Source organism: Mastacembelus armatus, chromosome 7 (genome assembly GCF_900324485.2).
Source record: "Mastacembelus armatus chromosome 7, fMasArm1.2, whole genome shotgun sequence".
Classification (NCBI taxonomy): domain Eukaryota; kingdom Metazoa; phylum Chordata; class Actinopteri; order Synbranchiformes; family Mastacembelidae; genus Mastacembelus; species Mastacembelus armatus.
This window is the reverse complement of record NC_046639.1, coordinates 25,033,019-25,059,140: the sequence shown is the minus strand read 5'-3', so window position 1 is coordinate 25,059,140 and position 26,122 is coordinate 25,033,019. Positions and strand designations below refer to the sequence as shown.

Sequence of the window (26,122 nt, the reverse complement as noted above, 5' to 3'; positions counted from 1 at the left end):
TAAATGAAAACCTGTGGAACCTGAAAAACCAAGAACACAGTAAGAAACAATAACAGTCATAATCAGTAAGAATAATCAATCACTGAAACGCATTTTTCCACTACAATATAAATGTTAGATTCACTCACTTTGAAATGCCAAGTTGTTGAGCGTCTGTCTCTTTCCACAGCGTCAGTGTGTGGAATATGCTCTTAAAGCTCGTCCTGTGCGCCGCTACATCCCCAAAAATCCCTACCAATACAAATTCTGGTATGTGGTCAACTCCACTGGGTTTGAGTACGTCATGTTTGTCCTCATCATCCTCAATACCCTGTGTCTGGCTATTCAGGTAAGGGCTCTTCATCTGGTCCCCGAGGTCAAATGCACCTGAAGTCATTTAATGCTGAACTTTATCCAGTTATCTCACACTGACTAATTCGTATTTATGCGATCTAACTTCCATATGTTATAATATGAATATAATTAAAAAATGGTCTATTTTCTCAGTTTAAACATTCAATATGTTTTCTATGTTCTATTGCAAATAAAATATGGGTTTATGAGACATGCAAATCATTGAGTTCTGTTCTTATGTAGATTTTACGCAGCGACCCAACATTTTTGGAATTGGAGTTGTAGTAGTCATAAGTGTTGGTTTCATCTGTCTGTCTGCCTGTCTGTCTGTCTCACTCCAGCACCATGGTCAGTCCCATCTGTTTAACTATGCCATGGACATCCTCAACATGGTCTTCACAGGGGTTTTCACTGTGGAGATGATCCTCAAGCTCATCGCCTTCAAACCTAGAGTAAGTGTCATCACGTCTCCTTTCTTGCACGATGGAGACGTGGAAAATTGCAGATACTGCAGTATTTGCAACATTTAAATGGACTATATGCAAATACATGCACATCTACCATTAAATGCTCTGGTTCAGAGTTTTTCCTTTTGGATTTCCTTTTATAGTTTGTCCCTAAAATGTTTGCATTTAAGTTTTTACCTAAAACCGCCCCCCCCCTTCCTTTTAACCCTTAAAGAATCTTCCTCTCCCTCTCACTCCCCCTCTGCTTCCTCTTGATGCCCTTCCTGGGCATTTTACCCTCCATTACTCCTGTCATCATAACCTCCCTGCCTCTTACACTTCCCTGCATCCCCCTCTTCTCTTACCTTCCCCTCTCCTCCTGCTGGCTGTGCATGCTGCCTTATCCAGGGCTATGTCGGGGACGCCTGGAACGTCTTCGATGCTCTGGTGGTGATCGGCAGTGTAGTCGACATCATACTCAGCCAGGTAGAAAGACGTCAGTATGTACAACTCTGTCACTGCCTCTTGCTGCTCTCCCACTGCTGCTGCTACACTCCTTTTTCCTTCCTTCACTTTCCTCCTTCCTTTTCTCCCTGTCCTGAATTTTGTTCGATCTTTTTAAGTTGGCTTGATCAAACGGATGATGAGCACCATAGACCAAATATGTGCTGATGTTCCATCAGCTGCCTACAGCAGGAAATGCCAACATATGTATTACATCAAAACACTTCTCTGTCTGCCACTGTATTAGAGTCTCACTCTCTGGCTGAGATGTTTAAGTCAATATATTATTACATGAAACAGGTTATACTGTCAAATTTAGCAGAAGGGATTTAATTTTCAACCTCACTCAGGTAAATCACAACTCTGATGTTTTCCTATCTTTCATAATTCTTTTCTTTTTTCACCTCTTTTCTTTCTTGCTCTGTTGTTTCTCTCTCCCTTTCTCCTTTTCTGTGTGTCTTTGTTGCTTGCGCTTGCAGAACTATTTTGCTGATGCATGGAACACGTTTGATGCCTTAATTGTTGTGGGTAGCGTGGTTGACATTGCCATCACTGAGATCAATGTAAGTAGTCATTTATCACACATACATGACTGTCTTATTGTGAAACTCTCAGAAAGAGGGCCTTGCTCTAGCTGCAGAGTCGCATTAAAGCTCACATTTTTGTGTGTTTTTAATTTAAATGAATGCACAGCATGAAAACACAATTTACCCATATGGCAAGGACGTTGTCTAACTGACTAACCAACATGATTTGCCACCTTTTTATCCAATGTATGATTTAGTGTAATAGCTTCATTTGTTTATTATGAGAGACATGACACTGTTACTGCTGGGAAGAGGTGAAGGGAAAGTTTGGAAACTTTTGGAGCTGCAATTTGTGCAAACCAAAACTACAGGTTGTGAACAACAAACCGAACATTTCAGTCTCATTTTGTCCTCATCTGTAGTCATTCCTCAAAATCTATCTCAGATGTTATCGTTTTACACCAAATAGTTGTTTTTCCCTGTAAACCTGTTTGAACGTGCTGTGCTGCTAGTGCAAGGCCACTCTGTGTGCTGCTCTGCAGCTGCTGTGAACACTGACTCCATGATTGCTGCAGGCCTGTCCATGCAAAGACGTTCGTCTGTCCTGTCAGTCACTTGTTGTAAATGCAGGTGTTGAAGTAAAGTGTGCACTGTACACCGTAGTTGACCAAACTTGAGGCTACATAAAATAAATAAATATGAAAGTCTGGATATCATGAGTTAAAGCAACAGGCAAATACGTCCTGAGAGCATGTTAGAGTTTCATGTACCAGTAGTTACTCTGCTTCACAGTACCAGTGTAGTTATTTCTGTATTTTTCAGTATAAAGGACATCATCTTTTCCTGTTTGTTCCTATTATATAAACATTTTTATTCTGATACAGTTTCCATATAGGAGATATCACATACCCTCCTATCTTTACAAGAGAAAAAGAAAAACACTCCTTCAGCACTGACGTTCAAGTGTGTGTACAGTGTTTTGAATATATAGCCCACAGCAGTTAAACTGTATAATATTTTACTAAAGGCCAAAGGCTCATTTTCTTCATTACTGTATGTCTGCATCTCATATTTGGTGTCACTGCTGAGAACATGTATTTGACGATGATGATATTTGTGGAATAAAACTGAAAGGCTGTGAAGTGATGGTGCTTCTTATATAATTACATGTCGAATAAGCCGAAGGTAACGCTGATGTGTAATGACACTTGCAACAACACTGACTTCTGAACGGTTTGGTGCTGTGCAGCTGGTTTGTGTAACTCGGATTAACTTTAGGCTTTTGGTTTCAAGTCAGCAGCCATTCCTGTCGTCAAGGTGCTAGTGGAGCCAGGGGTAAATAAATCTTCTTCCATTTCCCTTTCTGTTGTCACTCTGTCGCTTATTTCCTGATGAAAAACAGCTTCTGGTTTCACTCATAAAGTCTGAGGGTTTGTGACTGCAGCTTGTCCTGTCTGCATGGCATGACACAGGGGAACAGTAACACCGTATGGTCTTTTGTCATTTCTTCATTTCAACATAGTGTTTGCAGTCAGACACCACATAAACATTGCATTGCTTTTATTTTACTTGTTAAAGATCTTGCGTGCGTCAAATGTGACACCACCACAGTAAAAGCTCCATCTTAGTGTGTCCAGTTTAAAAAAAATCAATCTGTAACAGTTTGTGTTTGGACTTTTAGTTTTGTATGTTGCTTGTTCTCTCTCTGTATCAGGCGTACAGAGTTAACTGTGCTGTATGTATCAGTCCTCCAGGTCTGTTAAGGACATGGTTTCTAAGACATAGTTAATCTGCATGTGTGTTGAGTGTTGCCACTGCAAAGATGGAGAACGCATCATATGTTGGAGGGTTTAGTAATTTTGATCCACTACGGTGCCTGTTAGCTAACGGGACTCATGTATAATGACTGACAGAATGCATGTATGGATGACTGCATGACTTCATGTGTAGAACAGAGGTTTATCACTTCACTGTGTGTTTGGATGTCACACTTTCTTCTTCACCTCCACAGAACACAGAGGACAGCGCTCGCATCTCCATCACCTTCTTCCGCCTGTTCAGGGTGATGAGACTGGTGAAACTGCTGAGCAGGGGCGAGGGCATCAGAACTCTGTTGTGGACCTTCATCAAGTCCTTCCAGGTGAGAGGTTCATAAGCAGAGACTAAATATCATCTTTCACTTTGCAATAGTGTAAGATAAGATCAGGAGGTCGTCCTGTAATAATCACAGGAAACATTTTGTAATATGTAACATCTCCCTTCTTTTATGGATATAAAATATATTCAGGGTACTACAAGCTAATGTTAGCACTGGGAAAAGGAGGCAAATCCGACAAACAAGTTGAACTAATGCAAATGGTAACAGTCATGTTATCATCTTAGAGGTTATTCTTGCAGGTTATTCTGTGTTTTCATATATTTTCTTGTGAAAACATCGTGCCAAGTTAATTTCTTTTTGCCAGTGCCCTTTGCAGCACCCATGTAGCACCAGCAGTCACATCTATACACAAGGGGTGTGTTTTGTGTTTTCAGGCTAATATCAACCTGAAACTATGTAGAACTCCCAGATTATCCAGATTGGGATTTGATCAGATCCTTTACTCTAATTACATTCATTCTTTCTTTTCTCCCCACCCCAGGCTCTTCCCTATGTTGCACTTCTGATAGCGATGCTGTTCTTCATTTATGCTGTAATTGGTATGCAGGTAAAATTTATTAATATTTTGAAAATCAAACTCTGAACATGAACGGATTATAAACACACTGCAGGATGTTGCTTCTGTGCTTTCTCGTCACATTTAATGTGGTCTGGTCATAATTGAGAGCAGCCGTGCTGATTCGTTAGATGATTTACGTGTCTGATTTCAGGTGTTTGGGAAAATAGCCATGGTGGACGGAACACAGATCAACCGGAACAACAACTTTCAGACTTTTCCTCAAGCTGTTTTGATGCTCTTCAGGTATTTGTGCAGTTCAGGTTGCTGATTGTATGATCCACGCTCAGATTACATGGGATAAGAACCCTCATTCTGCATCTTTATTAATGCTAGGTGTGCCACAGGCGAGGCCTGGCAGGAGATCATGCTAGCCTGTCTACCAGGGAAGCTGTGTGACTCAGAGTCTGACTACAACCCCGGAGAGGAGAGAACGTGTGGCAGTGGCTTTGCTATTATCTACTTCATCAGCTTCTACATGCTCTGTGCTTTTCTGGTAAACTTCAAACATTTTACAATCTTCAGTGCAAGTAATGTTTCAGAACAGACATTCACATTCCTGTAAAATGCCAAAAATGGTTGCCTGTTCTGGTTTTAGATCATCAACCTGTTTGTAGCTGTCATCATGGACAACTTTGACTATCTGACCCGTGATTGGTCCATTCTGGGGCCACATCACCTGGACGAGTTTAAAAGGATCTGGTCTGAATACGATCCCGAGGCCAAGTGAGTACTCAGGACTCATTCTGCAGAGAAATACCAACCACAGTCTGCGACCTAGAAATCTTTGTTAGTGCACTAAAATATGATGTTTGTTACTTATTGGTGCCTGTGGTGATGCTACAAACTGATCTTAGCTGTATAACGTATTTTATTTGAATGGATCTTGTCAGGGGCAGGATAAAGCATCTTGATGTGGTGACGCTGCTGAGGAGGATCCAGCCTCCACTGGGCTTTGGCAAACTCTGTCCTCACAGAGTGGCCTGCAAGGTGGATTCCTGCAACTCAGCAAAAACCTACACCTGTACAGATAGATGAGCACATGATAACCACTGGTCTTTGAATGTGGAGGGTTACAAAAGACACATACATCTTTGACAGATAAATCCACAGCTAATGTCACAGCTCCTCGTCAATTTGTTTGAATTCTCTTACAGCGCCTGGTGGCCATGAACATGCCTCTGAATAGTGACGGGACCGTCATGTTTAACGCCACATTGTTCGCTCTGGTCCGCACTGCTCTCAAGATAAAGACCGAGGGTGAGTCTGCACCTTATAGGGAGAAAGTTTGAAATATTATGAGCATGAAGTCAGAGCGCAAGAAAATAGTGTTTTGTTGTCTCTAATGCAGTTTCCAGGTCTAAATGAAATGAGAGTTTAACAAAACCAGTATGTCTGTGTTTTTCTTATATAGGCAGCATTTCACTCATGACCCACAGTAACTCATGAACAGGTGGACTCCAAGCAAGTCCTACAGTTTCAACCGTTTGCTCACAAGGAAAATCATCACAAAAAAGTAGAAATGTGCACATGTGAGCTAAACAGTATGAATCCAGTCAGGACTGAGACTTGAAAAAACAAAACCAAACATACAAGACATCAGGTTAAACATTTCCCGTGAGCTTCACACTCAAATGCTGCTTCTAGGAATCAGCCCTGAGCAAACATTATTTTTGCATTAGTTAATTTTGTTTATTTATCATCAGGAATTTTGTGCTTTCATTCTAACTTTAAATGTGCTGTGTTGTGTGTGTGTGTGTGTGTGTGTGTGTGTGTGAAAGAGGTTGATTCAGCTGTGTACCACTTAATACACCAACATATATCAGGTACTGGATGCTTTTTGTCATGTTTCCCATTTCTAAGGTAACCTGGAGCAAGCCAATGAGGAGCTTAGAGCCGTGATCAAGAAAATCTGGAAGAGAACCAGCATGAAGCTGCTGGACCAAGTGGTGCCCCCTGCAGGCGGTCAGTGTACACACACACACACACACACACACACACACACACACACACACACACACACACACACACACACAATGCTGCACAAATTGAGCACATCAGTATATGTATAACTGCAGTATTATGTGAATGTCAGAGCTGGCACCAGATGAAATGCCATACATAAAGAATGAATTCTTACTATTATGATACATATATTTACATGTTTGTTGGTGCAGCATCTGCATTGACAGCAAAGGCATTCACACTACAATAGCTCTATGTTTGGGCTTCTGTGCACTAATAGAAAGAGGAAGGATGTCAAACAACAGAATGAACATTTTAGTATTCCCTTAATTTGCGATGCCATCTTGCTTCCTTTTTTGCTATTACTTATAATTATTCTGCAATTGGGCTTGAGAGGCTGCTTTCATTTCTTTTTTTTCCAGTAAGATGCTCAGACCTGTACCAGTTTGTTGTAACTTGTCATACCAGGAAAGTCACAGGTGTTAATAACACTGTTTAAAATGGCTCTGTTATATCGAGTCTTCTGAGGAGCCATGACAGTGAGTCGCCCTGATACTGAAGCAGCAAAATAGGATTTATCTGTCATTCATTTTATTATTTAACCTTGTACTTTTTCTGTTGTTAAATGTCATGTTTTGTCTTCTGTGGAAAATACCTGGTGGTTTCTAGAAATGTCTGTGTACATGATGATGTATTTTAGATAAGAAAGTGGGTCATCATTCATTGAGCTCAAGGCGTTGAGGATATATTTCCACTGCAAAAGAGCAAATTTCAGATTTTTTAAAAACACCTGTAAATGTTTAAAACACAAGAGCTAGATTTTTGAGAGGCATAAAACTTGAGGGGTTTTAGAACTTGATGCTGGTTATAAACTGAAGTGTCTGGTCTAGTGTGTGCATGTTATTTAGTGTCTTCTGTGCCTACTATGCTTCAGCTCTGCTGTGTTGTTTTAGAACTTGCCTCTTAATTAAACTGCATGTCTTTGTGTGCATTAGTTTGCTAACCCCTTTTTTTTTAATCTGTTCTGCCAAGCTTCTCTCTTCTGCAGCTTCTTCTGCTTTTAGTCGAGTCACTTGCTGGTCTTCTCTTCTCTTTCTGCCGTCCCGAGCTCTTTGGAGCAGTTCTGTTTTAGTCAGGTGGCATGAAACTACTGGTACCTCTTTTAAAAAGCTTCATCGGGCTCTATCCAGAAAGAAAATCTGTTTTGACATGCGCAGCATTTTTCATACATGGATCGGCCCACATCAGGTCGAAGTGTTCGTAGATTCCCTTCAGTGAAATGAAATCAAAATGATCATTGTCTTTAAAAACATAAATAAGATCCAAACTGTAAATCCAGTTTATCAGATCTTGCCTGTATATAATGTGGTTTAGTAAAAGTGGTAAACAACCCCAGGTATTGATCTAGACAAACAGTTCTGTGACCTTGAACATGCACTTGGTCACAGGTTTTCCTTCTGAACAGAGCCAGTTGTAATTTCTCTCTGGCTGTGTCAGGTGATGTAGAGAAACCAGGGGCTTGAAGATGGATGATGATCCACCGCTTTTTTAACCGTTGAATGATCCATCTTGAAGCTTCTAGCTCACTGACATCATGAACCTTTACTTGAGTCCTCTCTGACTAAAATTGTTCACTTTCCTACACGCCATGATTCAGCCTACTTTTTCATGTTGAGCCATGTTCTCCCCAGTCTGCTTTAGCACCCACTTATCTGAGTGAATCAGACCCACGCTTCATTAGCCTCCCTGCAAGGCAGATATTGTGGATAGTCATAGTCTACACTGTGGCGACTGTAGTTTGTGTGTTACCTGAAGAGGAAAGGTGTGCAACAGGTTTAACCCTCGCTGGGTCTCCAAACTTCTTTTCTTTGCTTCCTCCTTGCATGTGCTTACTGTTGTGTTTCTGGATATATAAGCGCTTCTGCCTGTCTGTCTCTGAAGTTGTAAACACTAATTGTGGTAAATTCTGTCTCGAAAGATCTGACGTCTTTGTGGTGGTTGTGTTTTCTGTATTAATCCTAGAAATACCAGTTTCCTTAGTGATTAATGCATAAATGACTGTAATGTTAAATGGTTTTGGTACCTCAGGTATATGAGGTCAAGCAGGTTCCTACACTCACTTAGGTTAGGTTGGATATTAAAACATGAAATAGTTCAAATACAACTTGGTTTAATTATTTAAAGTCATAATTCAGAACCTGTTATACAGTATAGTGGGTGAGAGAAGTCATTTTTTAAATGTTCTGAAAATTTACAATGTAGCTGTGTGTGTGTGTGTGTGTGTGTGTGTTGATCTGTTATGATTAACTGGAAATAGTGTTTCTACGGTCTGAGATGTTCAAGCAGCATTTTGATAACATCTTTATATCTTTCTCATTTTTACTGTTAGAGGAATAATTCGATTCTTTATGGATATATATGGATAAATATATATTTATTATGGGTTTTGCAGCATCGCTGCTTCATCGCTGATACTTTCAGTACAGTTTGGTTTTCTGCCAAAATGTGTGTTTGTTGTTGTTGTTTGTTAGTAGTGCGTAATCACTCTGTTGTGGGGTTTCATTTTATAAATGATGTGAACACCAAATACCAGAACTGTGGTATTTTGGAATCCTGGTGTTGATCTGGGAGGCTTTGGTGTGTCTGGTCTGTTCACTCAGATGACGAGGTAACAGTGGGGAAGTTCTATGCCACCTTCCTGATACAGGACTACTTCAGGAAGTTCAAGAGGCGCAAAGAGCAAGGGCTTGTGGGAAGGCGCTCATGGGAGAGGCTCAACACCACCATGGCTCTACAAGTGAGTAAAGTACAGAGTATCAATCCTAGAGCTTCACTCCTCCAGCGACCACAGTTATACACACTTCCTACCAATAAAACCTCAGAGCCAGTCGATGCGATATATATATATATAGATATATATATATATCTATATATATATATATATACATTTTGCAATGTTTTCTGATCTCTCTCTTAAGATTTCTGTTTTCTCTCTGCAAATAATCTCCCAGTTACTCTTTATAATCCACAGTACATGCCAAGGTTTCATTGGAACTCCACTGAGCTAAAAACCTGCAGAAGGTTTGCACTCACTCTGGCCACCTTTAAAACCACGTCAACACCCTTTATGAATCCCTCTGTAATCACTGATGTGTCAGTTGGTCTGTAACAGTAAGAGCAGATAGAGGGAGGAGCACAGAGAAAAACACTAACAGCTGGAATTGTAGGTTTGCTGTTACAGCTGCTGTCTTTGCAGGCCGGCCTGCGCACGCTGCATGACATCGGACCAGAGATCCGTCGAGCCATATCATGTGACCTGCAGGACGAGGGGTTAGTAGATGCTAATGGAGAGGAAGAAGAGGAAATCTACAGGGTAAACATTGATAAACATTACCCTCAAGTTAATTTTGTAGACTCACAGTTCAAAGAGAGTCCTGCTGATGTCCCAGAAACCCAACCAGCTCTGTTGAATGTTGATGACATTGAAATAAGACCTTGAAATGAATTGCCTTCTATTAGAGAATTAGGTTCATTCAATTTCTTTATTAGTTTGTGTCCAGCGTTAGTGTGAGTGGTGCTTTGAACAGCTCACCGTCAGTCCTTAGTGTCAGTCCTCATCGGTTTCTGGTGTCTCTGCAGCGTAATGGCGGCCTTTTTGGGAACCATGTTAACCACGTCAGTGGGGATCAGCAAGGCTCCTCCCACCTGACCACTGTCACTCAACGGCCACTACAGATCCAGCCTTTCTCCTGCAGCACCTCCATTGAACCCACCCTAGCTGTCAGGAGTGCCAGCAGCAATGACAAGAAAGGGGAGACAGAGATGAACTCTTCGCCCATCCAGTGTAACCATCACTATCAGCCCACTAACACATATAATTACCCTAATTGTAATTCCACTTGCCATCAGTCACCAGTACCCTCCAACGCCAACCTCAACAATGCCAACGTGCCCTCACTTCTCTCCATGACAAATGGGAGGCAGCCGAAGTGTTTGTTAGGGCGAGACCGCCCATCCTCATTTAAGATCGAGTCATCAGCATCTACGTACAGCAGAGCAGTGCACGACAAGCCTTGGAAGTCACATTCCACAAGGTCAGTGGATTGAGAGCTCTAGAGAGCAACGAACAAAGGGCGTGTTTGCTAGAGTCCTACCTTGAAACTATCCTGTGCCTGTTCAGTATGACCAGAAATCATTGCTCCGTGTCAAACCTTGTTCATTTCCCACTGAGGTGTTTGTTCTTAATGGATTAATCCCATTAACCATCACATTTGCTGTGTTGCAACTGTTATTAACAGTTTTCATTGGAACTACTTTCTGGCAAAGAGATATATTCCCAGTGGCAGGATTCAGAATGAAACCAGTAATACTGCCTTTCCTGTTTATTTATTAGCATTTGGACATGTTTCTTCTTCAATTTTCTTGCATGCAACCTTCTTAATTTCCTGCTCTCCTTTTCCAAATGATCCTGTCTGTGTGGCTGATCCCTTCCCCTCCTCGGAGCAGGACACGCTACTATGAGACCTACATTAGGTACCTGCATGTTATTTGTTGTCATTGAACAGAGCTTCATTTCACAACACCTTGTTTTTGGTGTTGGATGTGTCACAAAAAACAGTGTGAAAACCTTTTACTGGCCCTGTCATTAAGTGACATCGTGTTGCTGCTGTGAAATAATATTAATGTTGATTCTGCCATATACTGAATCTGCATAAAACCTCTAATATATACAGCAACTGCAAAACAAGACTTTAAAATGAAAAGATTAACATTTTAAAAGATTAAAAATACTCCTGTATGACTTCTTGACTTTCAACGCCAGGTCAGAAAGCAGCGGTGGACTTTACCCCACCATCAGCCAAGAGGATCCAGGGGGCGGGAACAGTGATGAGGAGCGAGGCTCAGGGGAGTACTTCAGTGGAGAGGAGTTTCATGAAGACGACATCATGCTCACGCGGGACAGGTAGCAGCAACTGTCAGGCTAACCTGACCTCACTTTAATACAGCTGTGGCCAGTAGCACCACAGCTGGACTGTTGCATGTGTGTACTGTATCTCATTAACGTCATTCAAATTTTTTCTCACAGTGGCAGATTTATTGTTTTGCTTGTAGTTTATGGCACATTACTCACCAATGACAGTATAATATTAATGTGCATCTGTCTTTGCATCCAGCATTAATCATATATTTGCATGGTGCCTCTTTTTTACAACCTTGGATTAGATCAGTGTGAATATGTGAAGTTTTAATGTCTTGTGTCACAGGTTGTCCAACAGGGGCCGTCGTGACGCACAGGGAGACTTGGACTCTGAGATTTCTGGGCGTGATCCCGATCGTTACTATGACGATGACCAGCGGCCGATCTACCAAGATGACAGGCGGTCGCCCAGGAAATGGTTTTTGCCCTCACCTCAAGGTAAGACGCTGCCATAGTCTTTGTTTTCCTGTAATATATAAATTAAAAACAGTTCTGTTTACACATGTGTATTACAGTACAGTGATGTTTCACCAGAAATACGTCTCTGGTGTCTCCCAAACATGTGCAGTTTAGCAACACAAAGTCCCAGACTACACTCCCCATAAGTGAAGTGACACCTGACAACAAATTTATCCGTTTTTTGTCTCTTTGTGTGGTGTCAGTTTACCACTTTGTACAAAGAGAAAATATAATACCTAAATATCCTAAAAAAGGCACGTGAATACTTTCTGACTGGATCAATGCATGTGGAGTTCATGTGACCTCTTTGGATTAGTGCATGTGATGGTGTGAACAGTGAAATGACTTTTGCATCAATGCGCTGATTCAGGAAAGCATTAGCAAACAGGATGTTTAGTTCAGACAGTGATAACTTTTGTTCTTGTGTTTTGTCTCAGCCTCCAACAGACCAGCGTTCACTTTTGAGTGTCTGCGGAGAAGAAGTAGTCAGGATAATGCTCCGCCCTCCCCATCCTGCACAGCTCTGCCACTGCAGCTGATGCAGCAGCAGGTACACACACACACACACACACACACACACACACACACACCTTCTTCCTTAAGAATGATGTGATAGCTGAATATGCAGTACAGTTATTACAATTGCAGGAGTAGTGTGTGTGTGATCTGTTTTGTTTCTACTTCCTCCATGCAAAATGTCTAAATGTCTGCTTTCATTCATCTCAATCATCTTGACCTTTGAACTATAACCTCAGGTAATGGCGGTGGCTGGTCTCGATGCTAGCAGAATCCACCATCTGTCTCCAACTAGGTCGCTGCGCTCCTGGGCCACGCCTCCTGCCTCACCCCTCAGCCGTGACCGCTCGCCCTGCTACACCCCGCTCATACAGGTCTGATCACTGACACATTTCTCCCAGGTCAGGTCAGTTTTATCTTGGAGGAGAAAGTGACGTCTGAAGGCTGTTCAGAGCCACGCGTGACTTGAGTAAACATTCAAATGAGCCTAAGTGTATAGAGCAGAAATAGATTTGCTATCATCTGTTTCTATTGATAACATGCTTTGTAAAGTTCAAGCAGTGCCTTGTGATTAGGGCAAACACAGTGTGTGTTTGTGTGTGTATGGTATGTGTGTGTTTGTACTCAGGTGGACTGGCACAGTCCCGGCAGCGTCGGCAGCATCCCTGGAGCAGTGAAGAGGAGTTCATGGTATACAGGCGGCCAGGAAGCGCCTCCCAACCGCAGCCACTCTCCGTCACGCCTGCAGCTGCCTGCAGAGAGCCGCTCACACTTCCTGCAGAAGAGAGGCAGTGCCGACAGTCTGGTGGAGGCTGTTAGTAAAAATATTTGATAATAGTTTTGATTGATTGTTTAATTGATCATATGTTCCAGTGAAATATCCCGTTGCCAAGATACAAATATTAATATTTGTTAGTTTTGATTTGCAGCTTAAAAACCCAAAGTAATCATTTTATAGTGATATCAAACATTAAACATTCTGTGATCCTGATGCTAAATTTACTGACACCTAATCAACATATTGACCATTTGAGCTCCACGGATCATTTCAGCTCTGTTTCACCATGTTCATGCACCGTGAGGACATAACAGCAGAAATATCAGGGTTTGTCTGACTCAGTGTGCAGCTTCCAGTCTGTCAACGAGGCAGGAAATCTCAGTTCAGACTCTTCTACTCTGTTCTGAAACATCAGTCAGTGTAACTAATGTACTTTCAGAGCCACATCCTGACTCAAACACACACACACACACACACACACACATGGTTCATATAGCCAGAATAGTTGCTGCTGTTGACAAATTCTGAATGTAGCTGTAGTAGTTTATTTATTGCTACTGAATTTCTCCTTTCTCACTTCACCAGTTTTCAGCTGTGATTGTTTTCCACTTCTTGTGCTCAGGTGTTGATCTCTGAGGGTCTGGGGAAATACGCCAGGGACCCTAAGTTTGTGTCAGTGACCAAACATGAGATTGCAGATGCCTGTGAGATGACCATCGACGAGATGGAGAGTGCCGCCAGCAATCTGTTGAATGGGAGCATGGGTAATGGCAGCGGTGGGGGGATGGCGAGCGCCAGCTCAGACCCACGTGTCACTGCGCATCTTAGAGACTGCAGCATCCGGGACTACAGCGACGATGAGCCATATGTGGCTGTGAAATGTGAGGAGGACCTAACAGATGAGATGATATGGATCACGTCACTATAGCAGTGACTCACAGGATTATTTTAGGTTTTTTCAATTGAATTTTTAATACTGTCCACACCTGTGTATCCTGCAATAGACAGAAAATGACATGGCAGTACACGTGGATGGCAAGAGAACAAAGTGCCTTGTTTATCTTTCTGTGGAGTGGAGAGTGGAAATGCCAGAGATGAGTAAAACATGTAAATGCTGAGATAAATTCAACCAAACTGGAAGGAATCAATTAACCTGCCAGAATTCAGGACACTCCCCTGGAGCTGTTTCCCATTTGCTTTCTATTTTCTTTACTATTAATAATTATTTCATTGAGCTGACTAACCTGGCAGCTTTGCAAAGTCAGCCCAAAGTTCATGATATAAGATTTTTCAACAACATCCACTGAGAAATTACTGAGTACAGCAGCTGAAAGCCAGAAAGTATGGTAAACCACGCAGAGGGGTGTGTAGGTGTGCAGTCTGTAAGTGCTTATCAATACACAGTACTGTGCATGTTTTGTTTTGGTTCTGTACTCCAGAACACGGAATTGACTACAACACAAGAGGTAAATGTCTCACTCTGAGTCTGAATCTATGCAGTACTGGGTAAACAAAACTTTAGGATTGTTCTGCTACATCCTCCTTCAGATCTGATGAACCTTTTCCTCAAAATGAAGAGAGTAAAACAGAAAGTGTGTCACTGTTCCAAACACTTACAAACTGTACATACTGTATGAAATGGGTTCTGCATTTCATTCATTCTGGAAAAAAGAAAAGAAATTTGATGTTTTTGGAACATTTATCCCAATTTGAATGTCAGAAACAAACTAAATGTGTGCTGTGATCCTGGTGTATGTTGACCTCTCAGAAGTCAGGGGAAATTTGTGAGCTAGCTTTGCAGAATATTTGTCCAAATACTGGACGGTTTCCTGTATTTAGTTAACCTTCATGTGTATATAAAGCAAGGCTTAAACCTTTCATCTGTCACATTAACAGATGCAGTTTCAAACTCTCTCTTCACATTATGTTTCCATGGGTGAAATTACACAAATGAGCCAAAAACCATCCAATGAATCTGGGAGCTGTTCTGGGTTCAGATTTCAGGGTTTAAAAGTTTAAATGCATCTCCGTCTTGACTTGAACAGGAAATCACATATCAGTTACAAAAATCTTTGTCGTCAGGCATATCCTTCTGGTTCACTTGCATGCTGTTATGATATAAACTGCAGGTCCTTCCTCCTTTATAAAAAACTAAAACAAAACATAAAAAACAGACACTAAATTAGTGATGTACCACTTTAAATACCACAAACAGAAGGTGAATTGTAGGATGTTATTTTGTCACACACTTCTTTTCATTTTGACCTTTAACCTTTATCAAAGCCCCGTAAAAAACTGGGGGAGAAACAGTTTTGATTGTTAGACTCACTCAGAATATGCAGTGGTTCACTTTACTCAAACCTGTTGGACTATTGGAAGAAAAAGCTGTAACTGTAGAGTGACCTTAATATTTCTGTATATGTATCGTGTGGTGTAGTGGCACAGTTCTCCTACATGTGACTAATATGCTTTGAAACCCTCATCTACAGTTCCTGAAAAGTAGAGTGAGCAAACAAAGACGATCCAGACATGACTCCCTCACAGCTCGGTATCATCTGACTCACCTCAGCCCTGAGTTATGGTCTGGATCAACATGTTCTGGCCTCGACAGCTGGAAAGCTTTGCCCTCAGGCCGATTTAATTCACAAGAATCACGTTCCATTTGAGTGGAGGTGGAATTTAAACACCTTATGTCATATTTCAGTAACAGATATTTGCTGTCCTTTACTGGCAGCATGTTGTATATTTAAAATGCCACAACAGAAAGGGAGACCTTGTTTTTTTTGTATTTCCCGACAGTATATAAATCCAGTATATTGTTGGGTGTATATAGTGTGATCTTGGAGTGAAATGATTAATGTTAGCTGTTGCCTTTTGTTTGTAGGATTTCTTTTTATTCCAACACCAGTTTGAGTGCGCAAGATGTCCAGAACAGCTGCTGTCTCCACAGCCTGCTCAAAGGTAACAACACTCCTCGCCTGCTATTCTGAACCGCGAACCAGTGTTTGTCCCCCACTGCCAACCGTAATAAGGTCTTCAGGTTAAAACAAACACACAAACAAACAAAAAAAAACTTGATCTAAACACAGATGTCAGGGCAACACGTTTAATCTGTGCAATCAAAGGGCTTTTCACACGTAAAAACCAAAACAAGCGTTTGAGTGCATTTACATGCTCATTTTAAATTTTAATATTATTCCAGATATGCTAATCTGTTGTTGTTCAAACTTTAAATTGTTTCTGAGGTGTGCACCATCTCTTATGTGCAGTGGTAACAAAAGATCTGCACATGGTGGATGATACTGAAAAGAAAGTTTGCAGTTTGGGTCTTTTAGATGAATTCATTTGACCTACAGTGGGACGGGAGCTGTAATCTGGAATAATCTGACCTGTGCTGTAAATGCATTCAGCTGTTCTTTTCTCCAGTCCATCCATATATGAAGAGGTTTTAGTGGCCAATACAGCTCATAAACATGACATATGCATTTTCTAACTGCATGTAAATTTGTTTAGGACTTTTAACAAATATTGTTATTACCTCTGTAACTATTCAGGTGTGTTGGTGAACGTGTCAGGGAGCGAGTGGGGAAAAAGGCTGTTTTTGCACAAAATGAAAGAGCAAACATGTAACGTGGTAATAAAGAAACAGTTTCACATAGATCATTTTCATTGAGCTTGTTGGTGGGGATCCAAGAAACGATCTCACAGACCTCAGGAAGGTTGTGTCAGAGTTTGGTATTAGCAGCACTGACATCTAAACAAAATGCCCACAGCTAACGCTTCATTTTGTGTTACTGCAGCCTACTGAGTTTCTGTTTTACCATTTTGGATTCTAATTAGTCAGTTTTAGAGTATTTAAGAACACTTCAAAAGCCATATTATGCACATGCTGTAAGCAGAAATTTGTATATTTGCTGCATATCCCTCTGAAACAGGATTCTGAGCACAGCTGAAACAGCTGAAACAGCAGCCCCAAGACTGTGGTTTCTTGCTGTACAGTTGGATAGACACCGATTGTTGTCGAGATTAGAGTGGTGATTGCTTTTTCCCGGTCCTGTTGGAGCGCTGACAGTGATTTCTTCAGCAGCTTCTTTCTGACGTAAACCCTGACATTACAGATAACCAGGCAGACAGCAATGCCAGTAACAGAAACTGATCCTTAGATCACTGCCAGTCTTCTATTAAAATTCAGTGTCATCACTGATTGAGTTTAAAAACATCACTTTTTAAAAATTAGAATTATAAATGTGGTTGGTCAAGGCTTCGTAACTTTGTATAGATCCACTTAATGAATCACCTCAGTACAAGTCAGGAACTCAGCGACGGCCAGAAACACCAGACAAAATGATCCAAAAAAAGTGACAAAAACACAAACTTTGTTGTGCAACCAGCTTTATTTTTTTGTACTGTTCCTCTGCTTTACTGAGGTCTATGAAATGACAACAATGTACAAAGTCTGTAGTGTTTGTAAAAAGTGATGAACTTGAAATGTTCTGCCTCTACCCATTTGTTGTATGAAAAGCACTATCTACTTTGTAGCTTGAGTATTAGTACCTTATAGATTTTGTACCAATGAAGACAGAAACCCTGTTTTGTACATTGAAATTCTTGCCTAAAACGACAATGAACCTGCTGAGGATTTTTTTAAGGACCACAGAATAAAGTCATGAGGACAAGGCCCGGGTGGTTTCTAGTGTTTGTTCACAGTCAGTACAGAAAACATGAAGTTTCACATTATTTCCTTTAAGTTCAATGTCTTACTCCTTCATTAGTACACAACTTATTTAAACGTTCAAGTAATACTGTAAAACACTGCACACAATGTAAACAATATGTGTCACAGTAATGAAGCGAAGCTCAGATACTTCATTGTGTAGTGCAAAGCTTAATAAGACACTATGATAATTCAGTCTAGCACTCGGCTCATTTGATTAGAGCTGAGTTTTACTTAAAATCAATACTTCATGCATTTATTTGATTAAGATATTGCAGTAAAGCTTGTTAAACAAACTGAAAGACACATCGTGAGAATACTGATCTTAAAGGCAAGACGGCCTGTTGTACTTGTTTTCATCTTTTTAGCTTTTCTTAAACACAGAGCTTTTTATGTGTATTTAGAGCAGTTTGTACATAAAGAAGCAGATTTAATACTCAGATATAGTTTGTACTAATTGTTACTCTGATTAAACAGCTACCAGAATGTTTGAACCATAGTTTGTCCCTCCTGTTTACACACAGTCTGCTTGTGTAGTCTTTTTATCAACAGTGTTGTTTGGCCTTCTTCATCTTTGCAGAAATGCACAAACGACACTTATGAATCCTACTACAGTTCAACCGACCCTGGTACGGTTCAGTGGTCCGCAACCAATTTATACAGTCAAGTTCCAGGTAAACCACCTCTGGATTCACACTAAACTGCCAGAGAGACAGCACCCACAGGTTCCAGGACGATCTCAGTCCTGATCATAGCAAATGAAGACAGAACAAAACAGAAAAGCAGCTGGGGCCGTTTCTTCCCAAATGCTAAAACAATACAAGCCATTTGAGTCTGAGACAGAATGTTTTAAAAATGGTAAATCTGCAAGTTTTGAGGAAGAAAAAGGAGATTTATCTCAGTGATAACTGATCTGAGTGCTGCTGGGACTGTCTGCATGAAACCCACATTGCTGATCAGCCAGATTACACAATACAGTTGAGAACAAAATGTAAAAGGAAATGCAATGTAGGAGATAAAATGTATGAAGGTCAAGGAGAAAAGTGTCAAAATGCAATAGGATCCAGAAAAGAGAGAGAATCTTGTTTTTGTCTTGTTTTTTCTTCTTCTTAGAACTGAGTTTATCTGTGACTGAGATGAATGTGGTTCCTCCGCAACTAGATTTTGAAAAAAGTTTTCATCGTCTCAAATGTGAGACCTATTTAAAACGTCATTTTCCCTAGACTTGAATTCAAACCGTCTTCTTCCAAGATAACAAAGTGCATCTGAAATGAGATCATTCAGATTTCTGTAAAGCTTAAAAAGGCTCTGCAATCTGTGCAGCTGTGTAGTGTGTAAGACTTCAGGAGCATGTGAAAGGAACAGGGGGAACCATCCTGGCAGAGCACAATAAGATAATACGATAATATAATATAATAAGATAATATCAGAGAAACTTTCCGAGGAAAATATTCCAACTACGGAACTGCTTAGTATCTTTGCTGGTGATCATGTCATGAAGTGCCATCTCAGTTAAGTGAAATCATGTGTCTGATGGTGGATTTGTTCCTCTCATGGATTGATCTTCAGCACTGAATAGTCCCGTTTTCTGACTCACCCCAGTTTGCCTGAGTAAACAAGTGATTTTAAAAAGAAAGGTGCCTGCAGATGTTGTTACTCTGGCTTTAAGATTAATGGTGATATTTGTAGTGTTGAATAAAAAAATAAGACCAAGAGTGTTAGAAAAACAGGAAAGTGACAAGTGAAAGTGTTTCTACATCAGAAGACGATCAGGACTTATAAAATCAAAGTGCTAAAATCAACTTCAACCGCATTACGGCCTTGAGTTTAGGAGTCAGACCCTTATAATTGTTAGCCTGTATAATTGTTAGCCTGTGACCACTAGTCACATCTCACAGTATGTTACTTTTCTGCAAATCAGATGTGTTAGCAGAGCAACTGGTTCACATTATTCGTGTACAATCAGATCAAAAAAGCAAAATGATCAGGTCTCAATCAAGCACCTGCTGATTATGTTGTGGACCGTTTCAGACGCGCACCCCTTCATCTCTGCGTTTCGAGTGTCGGGGGTCGGTACACGGGAACGTCTGGGCTGACGAGAGGTGGGCGACCCCTGATGATGTCAGCCGTCTTCTCAGCCATCATGATGGTCGGAGCGTTCAGGTTGCCGCTGACGATGCTGGGCATGATGGAAGCGTCGACCACACGCAGCCGCTCCACACCCAAAACGCGTGTGTTCGAGTCCACGACCGCCATTGGATCAGAAGGGGAGCCCATCTTACAGGTGCAGGATGGGTGGTACGCGGTGTCGGCTGCTTGGCGGACAAAAGCGTCAATCTCAGCATCGGACTGTGTCTGAGGACCAGGACGGACTTCAGGACCACGGAATGGGTCGAAGGCCTTCTGGGCAAAAATCTCTCTGGACAGTTTGACAGACTCTCTGAATTCCCACACATCGATGTCTGTGAGGAGAACACATGACATGACAGACAAACTAGCTTCATCAGTTTTAACATTGCAGATTTAGGAGCAGCCCTTAAAATAACTTCCTACACCGCTGAGATACAGTTAAACACTTAAGAGTTGCAGTAAGTACAAATCTTTCTATCATCCTTCCCGATGAAGGTTGATCTGTCAAAGCAAAATATCAAGCAAAGTGTATCCAGACCTGAGTAGGGACACAGCTGCTCTTTAGGTGGTGCCGTACTAAACGAGAAGACTGATGTTTTACAAAATATATTGTCTTGGTAAATTAACTGTAGTTCTGGAAAACCTTTAATGATTTGGCTCTTGAGCATCCAGTGACTGAATCTTACCGGTTGAGAGATAGTTTGGTTGGATATTCGGGTGATCCATGGGGTTGGCACTTTTCAGTTTAATCCAGCCGATACTAGTGCTTCTCATTGGTCCGACATGAACCTAAGAAACAAGCACCCAGTCAATCTCAACACTTGCTGCTGCTACGAAGCAATTTCCTGACTTCTGTTTCAGTCTGACAGAGAAAATAGTTTAATAAATGTATGTTTTGGATAAATCTACACATTAAGACAGATGTGCCAAAATTCCCCTGTACCATATAAACCTTTGTGCAACTGAAATGTTCTTCAACTAAAATGCTGAGATTTTCTTCAAAAAGAGACGTCCCTGGAAAACCCCAGAGCTTTTCTGTGAAATGAAGAATGAAAGATGGTGAATGTGTGTGAACCACTGTGTGTTTCCTGCGTACGTTACACTGAGTCCAAAGATAATTTTGCAGAGAGATACTACTTCCTTTATATTTCGTGGTAGATCATTCGATTTGACAAATATACGTATACGCCACTTTTGGTTTTCCAGTCAGAAAGTGTACTTTTAAAAATGTAACACTTCAGTTTAAGGCTAATTTTTAGGAGTGTACACTTTGCAGAAGGCATTCTTTCCCTGTTAGGCACACTTATCTGGAAAAGAAGCTACTGGATGAATAATTAACAGGTGAAATTCTCTTTTCACGAAATTCTGAGGAAACTCTGGTTGTTTTATTAAATGCTGCCCCAACAATGACAATAGTTTTCCATCGAATCGCATGCCGTAACATTTGTTTTAGACTTGTGTGCTTCTCTAGCTAAGCATAACTAATGATGGGGTAGTTTCAGTGTGTACAGCAGTACAATAATATGCATGCTTCACAATTTTCGGTGGCAGTTGAACATCCACAACACACACTTGCCAACAAAATACTAACATCCTGCAAGCTGCCACACACACTCATGGTAATATTAAATATACATTCCCATCACACCTCTCTCAACTACTTCACCCACACGAAAATCACCCACCGCTGCATAAACACACACACCTGATACGCCTCTATCTTTGCAGGAACTCGTCCGTGGTCGATGACCTGAGAGGGCAGGAAATGAAACTGGATATCAGGGTGCGTGACGTGTGGGCGGCTGCGGATGAATCCTCCACTCTCCATGTGGGCTGTTGCTCCATAACCTAGAGGATGATCAGAAAGGTAAGTGAGATGGTGGCAAATCAGGTGGGCATCTTTTCAATGTGATTAATAGATATCAAATGACACTTAGTGTATTATCAGAGGTGAGAAGACGGGAAGCTACAAGGGTAAATAACTTTTGTTCATTGTTTTCCTTTCTTCTTCTTTTCCCCAGAAAGACGATAGGCAGACACTTTCTGTTTGCACACCTGTCCGTATTTCCCAAATTTCCCAATGATTAAATAAAATTTACTGAAGGACTTAGGTTTTTTAAAAATAATTTTAATACATTCAAGAATAATGTCTGTTCAGTGATATAAACATAGAAATGTACTGTAATGGACAATGGGTGCTTTAAAGTTACCGGTGAACACGGTGAGCCACTCGAGGCCTATCTTGATCATTTGGAAAGGTTTCTGGGCCTTGTACAGGGTGATAGGCTGAGTGCACTGCTGCTGGACGTACACCTCCAAATGATCCTGCAGGTTACTGCCAACACCTTAGACCCAACGACCAGAAAAGCGTTAAGAGTTAAAAGAAATACACAGAGAGGAATTGAAGCCAGTCATCGTAAGTCTGGTCTGTCTCTCAGCACTAAAACAGGTGGAAAATGAATCAGTCTATTTGTGTTACGTTCTTGATGTTCAATTAGAGCATGATTTCTTCTACGGTTTCTTTAGACTTTTAAATGCTCAGAAAAAGGGAAGTGAGCCATGAAAAGGGAAAAGATTTTAATACGTTCAATTTATTTAGATGCACCTGTATCTGTGAGTGCACAGTACGTACCTGGTAAGTGCTGAACCACAGGGATGCCGAGTTGTTTCAGGTCATCTGCATTTCCCACCCCAGACAGCATAAGAAGCTGAGGGGAGTTGATTGCTCCGCCACTCAAAATCACCTCTTTATCTGCAAACACCTGAAGAGAGAACAGAAAAACTGTTTAGGCACAGCAAAGCTTTGGAATGGGAATGGGAATTCTAGTCTTACCCTTTTCTTCTCTCCACGCTGTGTGTATTCCACCCCCACAGCACGCTTTCCATCAAACAAGATCCTGGTGGTCAGGCAGCGCACCTCTGTCTTCAGGTTGGGTCGACCCAGAGCAGGTCTCAGGTAAGCACTGGCTGAGCTCCACCGCTTCCCTGGACAGATTTGGGCAGTGAGATACAGAAAATATAGGTAATGCTAATCGAAAATACATCAAATGTGATTGATTAAGTAGTTCCTTGGTCTTCAAACCTTTATAAATGGTCATGTCCATCCAGCCCACGCCTTCCTGTTGGTATCCATTCATGTCATCGGTGAAGGGGTATCCTGCCTGCTGCCCTGCCTCAATAAAAGCCTTGTGAAGGGGATGGTTGGTCTTCCCTCTGGACACATGGAGAGGTCCACTGCCGCCCCGATAGCTACGGTCCAAAGAAGAAACATGTGAGTGAAGAACAGTTCCATTTCAAAATATTATGCTTTATGTTATTTATATTATATTGGTGCTGCATTTAAACTACAATGTAAAAGGTCTGCATGATAAGATCTGATACTGCTGTGTCAGTGCACATATATAAGCAAAACCTATTGAGCACCAGTACTGCCAGAGCTAGAATTCCACTTAAATCTGGCTCATTTTAAAATGAGCCAAAATAAACCAAAAGATACATCAGGATTAAAAAAAAAAAAAAAAAAAAGCCTTCCACAAATCTTCATGACGTACCTGTTTTCTCCCAACTCATGACACTGAGCTTTACGGAAGTAAGGCAGGCAGTGTTTGTACTCCCAGCCTTCAGCCCCCTCTCTCTGCCAGCGGTTGTAATCCTCAGCGTGTCCGCGGACATACACCATGGCATTAAGCGAAGAGGACCCGCCCCACACACGGCCCCTCGGCCAGTACATCACCCGGTCGTTCATATTGGCCTGAGGTAAAGTGTGGTAGTACCAGTTATACCTGAAGAAACGTGAAAGCACAAAATACAGCATGATACCAAATGGAGCAGATATCTGTAGGTTATTAATATCTTATTAAACTGAGACTAGGAAATCCTGTATTGCTAATAGGATAAAGAATAAATCGTTCATTTGTTTCAATGTCTTGTTTATTGTGGACTCAGTACTCTTACTTATTACTACTAACCTTCTAATGATTCATCTTACAGTATTTGAGAAATGTCATGTTGGTAAAACATGTTTTTTAACGTGTTCTGTTTGGCAGGTCTAGATTCCTTTCAGTGCCAGAGAGAGAGAGGGGTCTGATACTCTCCTCCTATGACATATTTGATTTTTTATTTACTGAGACGTTCATCGAAATGCACAGGCCAAGTGGGTCAGGAAGGAGCGGATAGAGAATAGGGCAGAGGAAGAGGGCAGGGATGGGGAAATGAGGGACACTACAAAACAGAAACAATAACATATATGTTGGACAGAAACCTAAAGTCATAATGTAACTCTGACGCCTACGTTTGTATATGCGTAATAATAACTGATAAAAAGCTGCATTAACTAAATGTTACACACTTTCTGCATCTGTGTCAAAGTTATTTTAGTTCGAACACACTGAAACAGTTTGTCATGATGAAAGACACTAGGGCAAATAAAACATTTCAAGGCCAGTGTAAGGCCGTAAAAAATGTGAGTACTTGTCATCACAAAGGTTGTAGATCAGAGCTGCTGGCATGTGGATTTTCCACGAGAGTCGTACGCTGCCTAGAACCTTGTCCTTCGGCCCAGCCTCCAGCAGCAGCACAGATTCGTGGGCATCTTCCGTGAGGCGGTTGGCGAGAACGCAGCCCGCTGACCCCGCTCCAACAACGATATAACTGTAGGATGGTGTTTTCTGATTGGCTGCAGGTGGTGAAGAACTGCAACGAGCAGCCGAAGCACTGAAGCACCTATACGGGTTGGAAGAAGACCACGAGACTGAAAACCCCACATTTGTGGTCTTGGGGACAAAGTGACGTTGTGGTAGAGAGGTAAACAAGCATGCAACACTCCTCACTGACCTCCCCTGGACTGCAGTCGCAGCTCGCCAGGCTCCAGTTTGGCCTAGCTTGGCCAAAGACGACATCATGGTTCTGGAAGGGTTCTCTTCATTCACTGGAAATCACAGGACACGTTTTTAAGGACCAGCTGGACCTTGGAACTGAAAATGACATACTTGATAATGCTGAATAAAATTTGTTCGGCAGATGGTTTACACTCATCTGTGTGCAGTTCTGCTGTACGCAAACTATGGACCACGAAGAGATTGAATTACCTTTCTGGATCCCTTGAGGTTCTCTGTAGGCTCTCGCCTCCTCTTGATAGACTAAGCAGTATAATAGCTGGATAAATGGATCCCTTAAAGATTAATTATTACTTCTGCCACACCTTGTCCTCTCAGACCCGTAACTTTGAAACTGCCTGCAGTTAAATGAATAACTTTCAGCCCTTGGTTATTCATTATGGTCTCTCTCTCTCTTCAGGTCACCTGGACCTTTATTCTTTCTCTCTTATTCTCTCTCTCTGGGATTTATTCATCAAGTCACAAATGCTTCAGAGAACTGCTCTTCTTTTCAAGTCTCAGTACTTGGACTGGACATCAGGCTGAAAATCAATCACACCCTCTTCTCAAAGCAAATGCGACCAGACTTTATTTCCTTTCTGTGCAAACCACAGCCCTGCTGTTCAGACCTGGTTGTCAGGCTAAACATGACATGTCAGGGAAAAACCCCACAATCAGCAGGTTTTACCGAGTCTTCGTCGGACTCGTGTTTTGAGGTTACCTTCTCAAATGAACGCCCCATTTCGCAACCGTTAGCTTATCAGTTCTTCCTGAGGTCTATAGGTCCTGCACGGTGTCCCGTCAGATAATAAGCAGATTCCTGCTCCTTAAAGCACATTTTAAAAACACTACTCGCGTTAAACTTTAATACTTTAAACTGCGTTTAGAGCCATTCAAAGGAGTCAGGCCGACTTCTTTCGCTAACTTTGTAACGTCAGCCGTGTCCGAAACGAGGCGCCCGTAACGTTAGTTTACAGGACTGCAGGACTTGGAGGTCAATGAATGCAACTTTACGAAGTCCAGTGGATTTAAAGCGGGGTGGATTGAGTCCGACAGAGACTGAAAAAAGGCGACGTGTAGTTGAATAAAGCAGCAGCAAAGGCTTAACTCACCCTTTATTGCAGCAGACCCAAAATAACTAACAGTATTGGAGCGGTCAGCAGCTGTGGGCGGGGCTTAGTGTG

At 41.5% G+C, this 26,122-nt stretch overlaps 2 protein-coding genes across 4 annotated transcripts in view; one reads left to right on the top strand and one right to left on the bottom strand.

The window, feature by feature from the left end:
- Positions 1–14,148, top strand: part of cacna1db (calcium channel, voltage-dependent, L type, alpha 1D subunit, b) — a 57,851-nt gene extending 43,703 nt beyond the window's left edge. Inside the window, exons 30-52 of the mRNA XM_026333643.1 lie at positions 170–328; positions 675–785; positions 1,188–1,265; positions 1,763–1,846; positions 3,104–3,145; positions 3,822–3,950; positions 4,450–4,515; positions 4,679–4,770; positions 4,861–5,020; positions 5,123–5,250; positions 5,418–5,514; positions 5,682–5,784; positions 6,388–6,489; positions 9,150–9,286; positions 9,746–9,862; positions 10,129–10,583; positions 10,996–11,022; positions 11,312–11,452; positions 11,754–11,905; positions 12,364–12,476; positions 12,682–12,816; positions 13,071–13,256; positions 13,843–14,148. Of these exons, the coding sequence (XP_026189428.1) occupies positions 170–328; positions 675–785; positions 1,188–1,265; positions 1,763–1,846; positions 3,104–3,145; positions 3,822–3,950; positions 4,450–4,515; positions 4,679–4,770; positions 4,861–5,020; positions 5,123–5,250; positions 5,418–5,514; positions 5,682–5,784; positions 6,388–6,489; positions 9,150–9,286; positions 9,746–9,862; positions 10,129–10,583; positions 10,996–11,022; positions 11,312–11,452; positions 11,754–11,905; positions 12,364–12,476; positions 12,682–12,816; positions 13,071–13,256; positions 13,843–14,148 (3,120 nt within the window). The remainder of the gene's footprint in view (positions 1–169; positions 329–674; positions 786–1,187; positions 1,266–1,762; positions 1,847–3,103; positions 3,146–3,821; positions 3,951–4,449; positions 4,516–4,678; positions 4,771–4,860; positions 5,021–5,122; positions 5,251–5,417; positions 5,515–5,681; positions 5,785–6,387; positions 6,490–9,149; positions 9,287–9,745; positions 9,863–10,128; positions 10,584–10,995; positions 11,023–11,311; positions 11,453–11,753; positions 11,906–12,363; positions 12,477–12,681; positions 12,817–13,070; positions 13,257–13,842) is intronic.
- Positions 14,149–17,595: 3,447 nt separating this feature from the next.
- chdh (choline dehydrogenase) lies at positions 17,596–26,116 on the bottom strand. Of its 3 annotated transcripts, none has more exons than XM_026333383.1 (11): positions 26,051–26,116; positions 24,898–25,037; positions 24,535–24,786; positions 23,616–23,846; positions 23,147–23,313; positions 22,898–23,049; positions 22,697–22,826; positions 22,275–22,409; positions 21,770–21,912; positions 20,751–20,853; positions 17,596–20,396 (listed from the first exon to the last, which is right to left on the bottom strand). In XM_026333383.1, the coding sequence occupies exons 2-11, from the start codon at positions 24,963–24,965 to the stop codon at positions 19,978–19,980; spliced, it is 1,800 nt and encodes a 599-aa protein (XP_026189168.1). In that variant the 5' UTR covers positions 24,966–25,037; positions 26,051–26,116; the 3' UTR covers positions 17,596–19,977. The 3 variants fall into 3 exon arrangements, with proteins under 3 accessions (XP_026189168.1, XP_026189166.1, XP_026189167.1); XM_026333381.1 differs by having other exon boundaries at positions 24,898–24,991; positions 26,051–26,115; XM_026333382.2 differs by lacking the exon at positions 26,051–26,116 and adding an exon at positions 25,152–26,020 and having other exon boundaries at positions 24,898–24,991.
- Between the last annotated feature and the right edge of the window lie 6 nt (positions 26,117–26,122).